The sequence below is a fragment of the Muntiacus reevesi genome, chromosome 10 (assembly GCF_963930625.1).
Source record: "Muntiacus reevesi chromosome 10, mMunRee1.1, whole genome shotgun sequence".
NCBI classification, from domain to species: domain Eukaryota; kingdom Metazoa; phylum Chordata; class Mammalia; order Artiodactyla; family Cervidae; genus Muntiacus; species Muntiacus reevesi.
In genome coordinates, this window is record NC_089258.1 from 40,764,035 (window position 1) to 40,777,235 (window position 13,201).

The 13,201-nt window shown below is 43.8% G+C and overlaps 1 protein-coding gene across 2 annotated transcripts in view; it reads left to right on the forward strand.

The window, feature by feature from the left end:
- CNTRL (centriolin) overlaps positions 1-13,201 on the forward strand; it is an 81,972-nt gene that overhangs the window by 38,834 nt on the left and 29,937 nt on the right. The window contains exons 14-22 of one of the 2 annotated variants that reach the window (XM_065946906.1): positions 701-877; positions 4,183-4,317; positions 7,331-7,476; positions 8,071-8,278; positions 8,979-9,158; positions 10,904-11,083; positions 11,818-11,937; positions 12,230-12,374; positions 12,788-12,933. In XM_065946906.1, the coding sequence (XP_065802978.1) occupies positions 701-877; positions 4,183-4,317; positions 7,331-7,476; positions 8,071-8,278; positions 8,979-9,158; positions 10,904-11,083; positions 11,818-11,937; positions 12,230-12,374; positions 12,788-12,933 (1,437 nt within the window). The remainder of the gene's footprint in view (positions 1-700; positions 878-4,182; positions 4,318-7,330; positions 7,477-8,070; positions 8,279-8,978; positions 9,159-10,903; positions 11,084-11,817; positions 11,938-12,229; positions 12,375-12,787; positions 12,934-13,201) is intronic. The other variant, XM_065946907.1, reaches the window with a different exon arrangement.

A 13,201-nucleotide genomic window follows, 5' to 3' on the forward strand; every position in this document is an offset into this window, starting at 1 on the left:
ATGAAAATTATAATGTTTAATCATAAAAAAATGGGCTAAAATGGATCAGAACTGTGGCATATTAATCAATATGTATTTACATTCTTATCAACATTCATTTAAGTTTCTCTGTCATCCTTAATATAGAGAGTGCTAGTCCCATGTTCTTCTGGTATGTGAACATACTATGGTTTAATAGAAAGTGTGGGCTTTGAAGTGAGAAATCTCAGTTCATATTCTGACTCTTACCGTTTTTTAGCTGCACACCCCGGTGCTGTTTACTTCGATGTTCATTCTCCATTTCCGCATCTATAAGTCGGGGATGGTACCTTGCCTTACACAGTTACTCTGAGGGTATAGTGAAATAATGAATGGAAACATTTATTCCAATGTCTGAAGGAAAATAGGCCTTAAATTTTATCCTCTTTTTTTTTTTCCTTCTTATGAATACATAGGACTCGTTTAAAGGATCACACATCTGGTTACTCTGAAAAACACGTTGTAGCTTGCTGATTTTTCTGATAACAGTCAGGGTTTTGTTTTCCAACCTAGATTCACACAGCCTGCAGCCTCATCATATTGCCAGTGAATGCTCTCTGTGCCTGGCCAGCAGTGACTGGCCCACATTTGGTTTAAGTGCTCCGGTTACTTATAATGACTTGCAGATGCTTAAGCAGCACAGTGAGGGCTCTGTACTTAACCGTACACTGAATCCTTGCAGGAGCTTGCAGAGCTAGAGAGTGCCCTGCAAGAGCAGCATGAGGTGAATGCATCCCTGCAGCAGACCCAAGGAGATCTCAGTGCCTACGAGGCTGAGTTAGAGGCTCAGCTAAAAGTGAGGGATGCCGAAGCCAGCCAGCTCAAAGAAGAACTGGGAAAACTAACAAGGCTCAGCCAGGTGAGTGAGAGCATGAAGCCATCTAGAAAGCAAGTAGCCTGGGCCTTAACATAGCAACTTTCCTTTCTTTCACTCTAATATTAAACAGTTTTTAAGCTGATGTGGAATGATGGGCTTCCCCGGTGGCTCAGTGGTAAAGTATCCACCCACAATGCAGGAAATGCAGGTTCGACCAATCCCTGGGTTGAGAAGATCCCCTGGAGATGGAAGTGGCAACCCACTCCAGCATTCTTGCCTGAGAAGTCCTATAGACAGAGGAGCCTGGCAGGCTACAGTCCGTGGGGTCGCAGAAGAGTCAAACACAGCTTAGCCACTAAAGAACAGCAGTGTGAAGTGATGAGAAGCGCACATGTTTGGAGGCAGACGTTCTGAGCTTGAGTGTGACCCCTGTGTGAGCATGGACAAGTCACCTCATGGCTCTGAGCCTCTGACAAATGCCTACCTCTTCTGTCATGTGAGTTATGGTGAGGATAAATGAGACAGTGGACGGGAAGCACCAACAGTTGGTAATCACTAAATTCTAGTTTTTCTTTCTCAAACCAGCTTCAAGAGGCCTCTTTCAAGTTGATATTAAATTTTACTTTGCTACTTGCTGTTTTGGTTGGGTGAAACATCCACTAGTTTAAATTATGCCTTGAAAATTAGATAAATAGTTATTTATTTATCCAATAAATACTTACTGATTGGCCACTAAAGGCCAGATGCCCTGGATGCTGCAGAGAGAAGCACAGGCATGGTTACTGTCCGTGTGAAGCTGACAGCCCCGTAGGTGGAACAGGTGTTAGAGAGAGCAAGGGGGAGGGCCCTGTGCCAGGGGAGCGGTGGTCAGGGAAAACTGCCCGTGGTGATGATGTTTCAGCCGAGACTTGAAAGACGGCGAGGACTTAGCCATGCAGAGGGAGCAGGGGTGAGATGAGTAGACGTAAGGGATGTGTTCTAGGCAGAGAGACAGGAGAGAGAGCATGGTGCATTTGAAATGCTGAAAGTGTGCCTCCAGTATGCCAGGAATGAGGAGAGGAGTAGGGAGAGTGAGAAATAAGGGCAGGGAGGCAGACAGTGACCAGTTTTAGTATTTTCTTGATCACATTAAAATACAGTTTTGTTTAGCTGTTAGACAAATGGGTTGCATTTTCCACCAGGAAGCCCACTGAGACCTTCCACTGTATCTGCTGAAAATCTGAGTTCAGAGCTCTGATTTTCCTTTAACTTGTGCTCAAAGCATTTTATCCTGTCTGTGCAATCATCTATTTAGATTGTCTGTCTCTCCTGCTACACTCAGAGCACAGTGAATGCCCAGATTGTAGGTGCCTGTTCCAGTACCTGCGGCTGAGGAGGGTTACTAGCTTCTCACTGGGTGAAGGTTAAGTAAGGTAAGATAGTCTGAAACAGGCACAGGGAAAGATGCTCAGCATCGTTAGTTATTAGAGAAATACAAATCAAAGCTACAGTGAGCTACCACCTCACACTGGCCAGAATGCCCATCGTCTGCAAATAATAAATGCTGGAGAGGGTGTGGAGTAAAGGGAACCCTCCTGCACTGTTGGGGGAAGAGTGAATTGGTACGGCCACTATGGAGAACAGTGTGGAGGTTTCTTAAAAAACTAAGAACAGTTACAATATGATCCAGCAATGGCACTCCTGGATCTATATCTGGAAAAGAGGAAAACTATTTGAAAAGATACATGCATGCCAGTGTTCATAGCAGCACTGTTTTTTGATACAGTAACCAAGACTTTGGGAGCAACTGAAATGTCTGTCAATAGATGAATGGAAGATGCAGTGTGTGTGTGTGTGTCTGTGTGTGTGTGTGTAATATTACTTAGCCATAAAAGAGAATGAAATAATACCATTTGCAGTAAAATGGAGAGACCGAGAGATTATCATACTAAGTGAAGTAAATCAGGGAAAGGCAATTAACATATATCACTTACATGTTGAATCTAAAAAAATTATACAAATGAACTTATTTACAAAATAGAAATAGACTCATAGACATAGAAAACAAATTTATGGTTACCAAAGGGGAAAGAGAAGAGGAGGGATAAATTGGGAATTTGGTATTAACACATACATGCTACTGTATTTAAAATAGGTAAACAAGGACCCACCCTGTAGTACAGGGAACTGTATGCAGTATCTTATAATAACCTATAATGGAAAAGAATATGAAAAAGAATAGGTATATATTTCTACACTGAAACATTATAAATCAATTATATGTCAATTGAAAATAAGGTAGTTAATTAAAAAAGTAGTTTGAATCCCAGGAGTTCATGTAAAATCGCTTTCATATGATTAGAAAAGGAAATAAAAATAGGTTGGCTTAATATAGTAATTGTGTTACTTTCCATTTGTTTACTTATTAGATACTAAATGACCATTTACCAGTTGACAGTGTTATATTTCTTAAGAGTACCAAGTTTTATAAAACCATAGTTGACCTGATCAGAGTGTGGAAAAGAGGAGATTGGGAAGAAAAACAATTAAAACAACAGTAAATATTAATATATTTTGTAACTAATAGTAAATACAATTTCTGGATGGTATCTCCTTTGAAATAAAATTTTAAGTGTTTAAGCCAGCTCTTACTAGCTTAAAAATCTTTTGTACTTCCCTTGTCCTTTTTTAATTATTCTTGTAAGTCTTGACAAAAATATAGCGGCTTATTTGTGGCCTTTTCACAAATTCACGTGGCATTGAGGACATTTCCTTCCTTGGCATCAGGACCACCAGCGCTGGTCTTGCAGCCGCACGCTGAGCGTGGACGCAACAGACCTTCCCTCTTGGTTTTACAGATCTTTGATTGGTACCTTTCAGTTATTGAAGTCACTTGTGATGCTTGTTAAATGCAGACTCCTGGGCCTTGTCCTAGAAATTCTGGCCCATCAAGTCTGAGGTGGAGACTAGGACTCTACATGTTTAACAAGCGTGCCAAGTGATTTTGATGCAGGTGGTTGAGGACCACAGTGTAAGAAATGTTGGTCTAAGGGAAGGGAGAGCAGTAATTGTTGACTCCCTCACAGAGCTTTTAAAGGTCGGTATCTGGGCTCCCTCCTGGAGATTCTGATGCTTACCCTTCCTTATGTATTAATAGTTGAAGGAAGCCTGTGAAAAACCTACTTGAGCCTTTTAATTTGGAGGTACAAACATAAAACTGAATCATTATAAAACCAAACCTCCCACGAGATTGCATGTGTATGTAAGTTTATGCATGTGTGCTAAGTCCTTTCAGTTTATTTATGCCTTATTAGATCATAAATTATTGCTATTTTACTTTTTTGTATCATTGCTTCCTATGGCAATAGCTGGAACAGTCAACTCTACAAACAGAACTTGAGAAAGAAAAACAAGCCCTCAAGAACGCCCTGGGAAAAGCCCAGCTCTCGGAAGAAAAAGAACAAGAAAACAGTGAGCTCCGCACCCAGCTGAAACAGCTGCAGGTAGGAACTTGCTGGCTCCAGATACATTCTTACATGGGACACCCAGAGATGTTGCCATCTATTAGTCAGACACTCCACAACCTGCTCTTACATGCAGTAAGCTATTTGTAAAAATGGTTTGAGATAGGATAGCACCGGAGCGTCTGTCCCTTGTGAGCCCAGCATTTTGAGAAGTTACTGTGTATGTCCTTTGGTTGTCACGATGGTGCTAAGAGATGGTGGCTGTGTTGATCATAAACAGTGAACACTGCAACCTGATGGATGGCCCACCCCTTGCATTTCCCCTGATGACACCATCATCACCAGACTGGGTGAAGTAAGCAGTCAGTGCATTCTTCCTCCACTGAAATAGTTTTGTAATTATCCAGGAATATAACTAGAACGGGTTGCAGTAGAACTTATTAATTGTAAAGCTTTCACAGTCCCATTCTCAGAAGTGATATCATTAAAAATGCAGTCATTTTACATTTATGAGAGTTTTCCTTGGCAAATTAATTTTACAGCTATTTTCACAATAACCTGCCCCATAAACTGCAGGAGAAGCAGGTGGACAGGATTTTCCAGGTAATTAAACGTTCTCAAAGAGGACAGCTGTCTGAAAAAATGAGTACCTGGATCAACACACAGGTTTCCCAGATCGGGGGCCAGTAAGCTGACTGAGGGGTCAGCTGTTCACTTCGCCAAAAACCGAGGGGCAGAGTTGTTGTGTTTATTTGTGAGGGGCGCCCTGAAAATTCATGTAAGACTGTATAAGCTCAGCTGAATTCTCTCTTTTCTCCCAATGTAGTGAATATTTTTTTCTTGAAGTTTAATCTAGTTACATGGAATCTCATTTTTACTGCTATCATAAAAGATATACCTGCTTTCTATTCTTGTGTGAGTTCTATGTTTGTTAGGTATTCATTGGATTATTTTTTATTTTTACTATGGAAACTTGCAAATCATTACCAAATCAGAGAGAAAATAGCCTTATGCTCTTTTGTTTACTCAGCTCAAACAATCGTCAACACTCAGCCATTCTTGTTTCAGTTAGTCCACTTTTTTTTTTTTGCTGGGATACTTTAAAGAAAATATCATACATCTTTATTTCAACCCTAAGTACTTCAGTATATATCTCTTAAAGAAAAGGACTTCACGAGCCTTCTCTCCAAAGGAGAAACTGAGATCAGTTTTCCAGAATGCTGGTCCACGCGATGAGATTCTTGAGATTCTCTTAGTTGGAACTGGGTGGTTTGGTTGCTTGGCCTTCTAAACTCACTCTGCATTTATCTTTGTCAGAAATCATTTAGTTGCAGTGAGCCAAAGCCTACTAATGCTAGCTCAAGGAAGGAGACAGGCAGTTTGCTAGCGACCAGAGCTGCTCTGTCAACCTCCCGCCCAGGCGGTTCTCGTTCCTCCCGCTCTGCCTCCCTGGCCCAGCATCGACTCCAGCCCTGCGCCTGTGTCACTTGACGGGACTGGCTCTCCTGCAGATTTGTTGGGCTGGACTTTGGTTCTAATTCTGGGGGGGTGAGTCTCGCCTTCTCTCTAGTCAGTGGGTTGGCTTTCCTTGGGTCAGATCACCTGTGACCAGGATTAGATAGCCATGCAAATATGGGTGCCTCGGGGCCAAGGGCAGGGAGGGTTTACAGATAAGAGACTCCGGGTGGACAGACATGCTCACTGTAACGCTGAATGCACCGTTTGCGTTAACAGTGTTACAGCAAAAAGCCAGTATTATACCAGGTTTGAAGAAAATTGATCACTAAAGTAGCATATAAGTATTCGGGGGAACTTAGGATGTAGAACTTATTTTTCTGTCTAACTTAGGGAAATTTTATCAGTTTTGTTTTGTTTTTTACTTGGAAGAGACAGTGTCTGGATTTAATTCTGGGGTCTAGATATATTTGCTGGTTTGTTAGTGAAAGCATGCTCACATATAACAAATCCTCCCGCAGAGTACTGTAAGCTATTAGAGAACCTTCAGTATTACGGGAAGGTGTTTTTTGTTTTTGTTTTTTCTAACTTTGAATTGTGTACATTCTCCAGCATATACCAAAATAGAATACTAAAGTAAATCCGAATGTATAGATCACTCATCTTCAACAGTTTCAACACATGGCCTTTCTTACTTTATCTATAACACAGTATTTAATCACAGTATCCAGTATTTAATCTATAACATCTCCCACACCCCACCCCCACATCTGTTCAACTGAATTATTTTGAAGTAAATCCAAAACATCTGATTTTATCTGTAAATAACATACTACTGTATGTAGCTCTGAAAAATAAGGGCTTTAAAAAGAAGCAGAAAGGAGTTCCCTGAAGGCCTCTTGGTTAGGCTTCTGGGCTTCCACGGCCGTGGCAAGGGTTTAGTTCCTGGTTGGGGGTCAGAGATCCCACAAGCTGCACAGCATGGACAGAAAAAAAAAAAGCATAAACATGGATGCCACTGTGATACCTTAAAATTATAGTCACCCCCTAATATCATCAAATCCCTTGAGGATATTCAAATTGTCTCACAAGTTTTTTAGACGTGTTTTTTGGAATCCAAATAATGTGTACACAGTGCATTTAGTTGACTTGATTCTTAAGTCTCTTGTAATCTATAGGTTTGCTCTTTTTTTACCTTTGTTCCATACTAAAGAAAACCAGGTCTTTGTCCTGTAGAGTTTCCCGTAGTCTGAATTTGCTGGCTACATTCCCCAGGGCGTTGATTAACATGTTCTTATATAGAGGTTTATTTAGATTTACATTATTTAGTTTTGGCAAGAAGGAGGGAGTGTTCATAGGTTCTTCCTTTTGCTTCACCACGGCACACATCATAATGCCTGTTTGTGTCTTTTGTGACTTTGGGTTAATCAGTAGATTCAGATATTGTCAGCCATAGTGGAAAAGGCTTTAAAAAATTTGGTAAAAGGAGTTGACTAGAACTATTATTTGGTAAATAATATAGGCTCTGTGTGTATGTGTATTTTTTAATTTAGTTTTGGTTAACTTTTACCCCTCTTCATTTTGCCTCCCTCCATAGGATGACAATAACCTATTAAAACAGCAACTTAAAGATTTCCAGAATCACCTTTATCATATAGCTGATGGTTTGATTCGTCCAGAAGAAGTGGCAGCTCGTGTAGATGAACTACGGAGAAAGCTGAAATCAGGAGCTGGAGAGATGAGGTAATGGAAGGTCAGGACCTCCAGGTATCGAGTGGGCTGAGCCATGAATGTGGGCCTCAGTGATGAAACCCCCTTTCTGCGATTGTGCATGGCTGATTTCTTTGATAAGGTTTTCTCCTTATCGTGTGACCATGACTGAGACACAGACTACTTAATTCAAGTTGTCCATCACTGATTTTTTTTAATCTTTTATATGCTTTGTTATTATCTAATTTAAAAAACATAAAGGTTTTACAAGTAACTCATTCTTGAAAGCTTACTGCAGATGGTCAGGAGGTTGAGTCACATTATACACTTTAAGTAGAGAACAAATAGCTAAAGAAAAACAGGCTACTTTGAAACTGTGAAATGGATGTTTACTGTTTGAACACACATTGTCAGCCTGAAGGTGGCCTGTGCCGGCAGAGTGGCGGCAGTCAGCTGATAAAACAATACTTGGTGCTCCAGAGGTGCGCAGTGATTTGCTATGGGTTGACAACAGGTGCCGTCCCACACAGCTCTTCTTGCGCATGTACTAATGTTACCAGTGTGCTTGCGTCCAGAGTCAAAAATAAAATGTCACGTTTATAACATCTTTCCTCTCCCCTCTACCAGAATCCACAGTCCTTCAGATGTCTTAGGGAAAAGTCTTGCAGACTTGCAGATACAATTCAGCGAAATGCTGACACGTTCCCAGCGGGAGAAAGAGGAAGCCCAAGGGAGGGAAAGAAAACTCCAAGAAGAAATGGCTCTGCACCAGGAGAAACTGGCCGATGGACAGGAGGCGTTCCGGCAGGCCTGCGAGAGAGCGCTTGGTGCAAGGGTGAGAGATGGGCAGGAGGCGGCCGGAGGGGAGCGTTCAGAACACACGCGTGCTGTCCAGCAAGTCACATCGCTTCCTGATTCGTGTAAATACAGTGTAGGGAATTCCCGGGTGGTCCAGTGGTTAAGACTTCTCACTTTTACTGCCAAGAGCTGGGGTTCGATCCCTGGGTGGGAAACAGATTGCACAAGCAGCATATCATGGCCACCAAAAAGAAAAAAAAAAGAGTGTTTGTTGTAGTAATTATACCTTAATAAAGGTAATCATGCCTTTAAGGTATAATTAATAAAGATATAGTTTTTAAAAATTCAGTGTAATTGCTGTAAAGTTTCACTCCTAGTAAGACAGACTGTGTGACTGAAATGTAGCCCTAAGTGTGGTGACGGATGCCACAGTCAGGCTTCTGTGTGACACTGTGTTTTCCTTATTTTGGAAGCAAGTGAGGTGTTTCTTAACGTGCAGGTCAGTAACACCACATCACTAGAGCATAGTATGGTGCCAGAATCTGAGTTTTTGATGTAATTATTTTAATGATGAGGCAGATGTTAAAATGGATCCTAGAGAACAGTTGTGATTAACCCATCCCCAGTAAGCCATTAATACTCTTTAGTAAAATGAAATACAATTCTCCAGAAGGTGTTTATTTTGCTCAAAAAATATTTTGCTTAAACATCATTTTTGAAACTTGATTTCCTCATAGATTAATTTTGACAAGAGGCAACACGAAGCAAGAATTCAGCAGTTAGAGAATGAGATTCACTATTTACAAGAAAATCTAAAAAGTATGGAGGAAATCCAAGGCCTTACAGATCTGCAACTGCAGGAAGCTGATGAAGAGAAGGAGAGAATTCTAGCCCAGCTCCAGGAGTTGGAGAAGAAGGTGGGCAAGACCAGGAGAAAGACACAGGAGTCCCTGCTGCCAGGGTCCTGCTCTCAGCGAGGGGCAGCTGAGAGGGCTCTGATCCACAGCCACCACTGGCTGCACATCGGTGGACCTGGAGCCTGAGACGAGGGGCATGGTGGGTGGGAACAAGGGAACTGGGACGTGAGGCGCGGGTGAAGAGTCGGCTGGGTGTGCGGAAGTGCTGCTGGGATGGTTTGCCCGCTTCCACACCCCTTGCCAAACTGGACACATCTGTGGAACATTACTTTTCAGCTCCTCACTTTTCTTTCTAATTCCCTGGCCTCTTTTTAAACTTCTCCAAAGCTACCTCAGCCCCTACTCGCCTTGTCACACCTTGTCCAATTCAAGTGGCACCCAGCATCTCTGAAGTCACGAGCTGAAACATCCCACTCTGATCATGGCCTCTTTTGCTGTCAGCACCCTCACGCTGACAGTGCTTCAACCTTATGGATGATCCAAGTGCCTTAGCCCCACCTTTCCTGGTGTAGGGCTTTCCTGTATTTACTTTCTTCCTTGTCCAACTTAAATTCCATGGTCTCCCACTATCACTATTGTTTGCAAATATCCTCAAATTCCTTGCTCCTTTCTCCTATCTTCTGTGACAAAACAGCAGCTGTCTGCTTTCTTTAGCCCTGCACTCATGGCTGAGTATTCCTGAATTAAAAACCACCCGTCCAGGTGTCGTGGTGACACCGCAAGTGTTTGCCAGCCTCCGATGGCAGCGCCTCGCTTCTCTCTGGAAAGCTCACTCTCGGGTTGCCCTGTGTCGTACCTTCTCCAGCCCAGTGAGTGGTGTGCTTCATGCTTCACTGAGAACCCATCAGTTCCCTGGTCTTACTGAGTCTGCCTCCAAAATCTCTCCGGAATATCTGCACGTTGCCCTTCTCCAGGGCCACCACCCTCTTCCACCATGACGAGTCATCTCTTCTGGACAACGGCTGCGGCCACCGGATGGCCCCCATTTCCATTTAGCACCGGCTCCGCAGAGCAGCCAACACAAAACATAAATAGACTCTTGTCAGTCCCTGCCATCTTCCTTTCTCTCCAGCAGCCTCTGTTGTTTCTAAGATAAAGACAAAAGTGCTTGGCCTCTGAGGCACCGCGTGCTTGGCCTCTGTTGAGCACTCTCCTTTTCTCACCGTGCTGCTGCTTCCAGCTCCCGAGACCCCCACGTTCTGTCTCCCTCCAGCCATTCTTTCTCCTGCACCGCGTCTCTCCCCCTCTCTTCTCCCTGACTCCCTCTCCTGCCAGCCTCTCCCAGAGATGGGTACCTTGTACTGTCCCTTGAGAGCAGCGATCACAGGTGTAGTTACACATTTGCCTCAGTACTTGTGATATGTGTGTACTCAGTACTCAGTAATACGTGTGTCTCATAAGCCCCTTGAGGGCAGCAGGCAGGTCTGTTTGGTTTACCACCATATGCCCCAGTGTTCACAAGGGGCTGGTCCATCGCTTGGCAGTGGTGCCAAGAAATGTTTTTCCAACAGCTGAATGGATTTACGAGCACAAAGCTTCTAGACTGAGTAGACCGATTTCATTCTAAGTTACTGTACAGTTTGGAGACGTTTTTGTTTTTTCACTCTGGAGCACCTGTTGTGTGCCAGGTATGGTCCTAGGCATGGGGTGTGTGAACAGAGTCCCTGCCCTCATGGGGCTTTCGTCTTCATTCATTCCTACCAAACGAGTCATCTCTTTAACTTTTTATTTTTTTTTAATCTCAGAAGAAACTTGAAGATGCCAAATCTCAGGCGCAGGTTCTGGGTTTAGATAAAGAACTGAAGAAACTAAAGAAGGCTGTGGCTGCCTCTGATAAGATAGCCACGGCTGAGCTCACCATGGCCAAAGACCAGCTCAAGTCCCTTCATGGAACCGTTATGAAGATTAACCAGGAGCGTGCAGAGGTGAGTCCCCACGCACAGAGCAAGTGTCCACCAAGGCTGCCCCTGCCAGAGCACCTCGCCACTTGTGTTTTTGATCTCTCATTATAGACTTTGGCTCTTTCGTAAAGTTGTCTGTTTCTCTTCAGACCTGATGATTGCACTTCCCCCCTCACAGCCCTGCCATGGGTGTGGTGCTCCAGGGAGTCCCCCAAGAACCATCAAATGAAGCATACCATCCTTACCTCAGAGTGTAGGGGTCTGCTGAGGGAGGTAGCTATCAACACACACCTAAGCAGAGGTCTTCAGGCCTTCAGCAGAAGGTATCATCCTTCTGAACCTCAGCCCTTCCATCATGTAGAGAGGATCAAATGTCTCTTCACAGGGTTATTATGAGTCCTGACTAAGATATGTCTGTCACAGCCTTTGTAGGATGCAAATGCTGATTCGATTAAGACCGCAGGTCACAGGAGGGACAAGCCTAACCAAGGCAGTCCACACAGTCCACCCGTCATGGGAGACTGTAGGTCAGGGGAGGGAAGCTAATCATTGCTTTTCTGACGTGGCTCCCTGCCCACTTGGACCCCACAGAGGGTTGGGGGGCTGCCAAGTGATGGGTAGGCCAGGTGGGGCCTGGCACCTCCTGTGTAGGGGGTAGCCCGGCCTGCGAGCTGATGAGTGCAGACTGAGTCTGGGAGGGAGAGAGAAAAGGGCGCAGCCCGCAGTACAGTGGGGCCTTCCCCACGCCTCCGTCCCAGCAGGACCTGCAGGAGACAGAGCGGTTCAGCAGAAAGGCAGCGCGGGCCGCGAGGGATCTAACCCGAGCAGAAGCAGAGATCGAACTCCTGCAGACTCTCCTCAGGGAGAAAGAGGAGCAGGTCAGTGCTGGGACCCCGTGAGACCACCTCCTTCTTGGGTCCTTGTCAGTTCCTGAGCGACTGAATTACTGTAGGGGCCTGTCAAAGCATTTTGAGGTACCGTCAGTAGTCAGTCAGTACTTGATCCTCTGCTGTGTGCCAGGCATTGCATGGTTTAAATGTCCAGAGTAATAGGGTTCCTCATTAGTAAAGTAGAAGTAAAAAATCAGAGGATTGTAATCATACTACATGGAGAAGTGCATCCGGAAAAGAATATTTATCGGCAACTTGGTATATGTGATTTTTTTAATAGCTTCGAATTGAGATGGAGAAAGTAGAGGTAGGCACGCGAGGAGCAAGCTCACAGGTGCTGGAAATCGAGAAGTTGAACGAGACCATGGAAAAACAGAGGAGAGACATCGCGAGACTGCGGAACTTACTAGACCTCACCGGGGCTGGTAAAGTACTGGGCTCTGGTTTTAAAATCAGATCATTCTGTTGGGTTTTTCCCTTTAGCAGATTAATTTGTTACTGATCAAACCCATGCTTGATTTATAGAGCTATGATAATTAGCTTAATAAATAAAGAACTTTTTCCAATGTATGTAAGTGTAGTATCAAGGGACTGGATTGCAAAGAGACAAGAGACTCATTTTTGTATTTTCAAAAGAAAGAATGTTTACAAATCGTTTCCTTCTCTGGCTCGCTTTCTAAGTGAACAGCAGTTCTTTAAGTATCAGCAAACCCTTATTACCCAAGGACAGCTGTGAGGAGCTAAGAGTCATTGGCTCTCATGGAATCACTTTTGTATTTTGAGAGAGAAAGGAAGTAGATGATTTCACACCAACTCATGGAATGACTTTCCTTTACAGATAACAGAGGAGGCATTGAAAATATTTTGGAAGAAGTTGCTGAACTCCGGTGTGAAGTTTCTTACCACAATGATTACATCAGCAGCTTGGCAGATCCTTTCAGAAGACGAGGCTATTGGTGCTTTATGCCACCACCGTCATCAAAAGTAGGAAGTCTGTGTTGGGAATACACACTAAATTTTCTTTCGGAAAGTGTGACAAAGGTGCCTTCCCTAAATCTGTGGTCGGGCGTCAAGAGCGACGTATTTTAGGCCAAGCCGTGCATTGAGATTCTTAAGTGTTTATGCTGAGATGGAAATACGGCGTGCCCAGGGAGTGTGGCAGCCGCCCACTCATGCTCAGGTGGCGTGTGGTGGGGTCCTAGAATAAGGATCCTGTAAGGGCGATAGAGTGACTTGAGCCCCGAGACCCTTG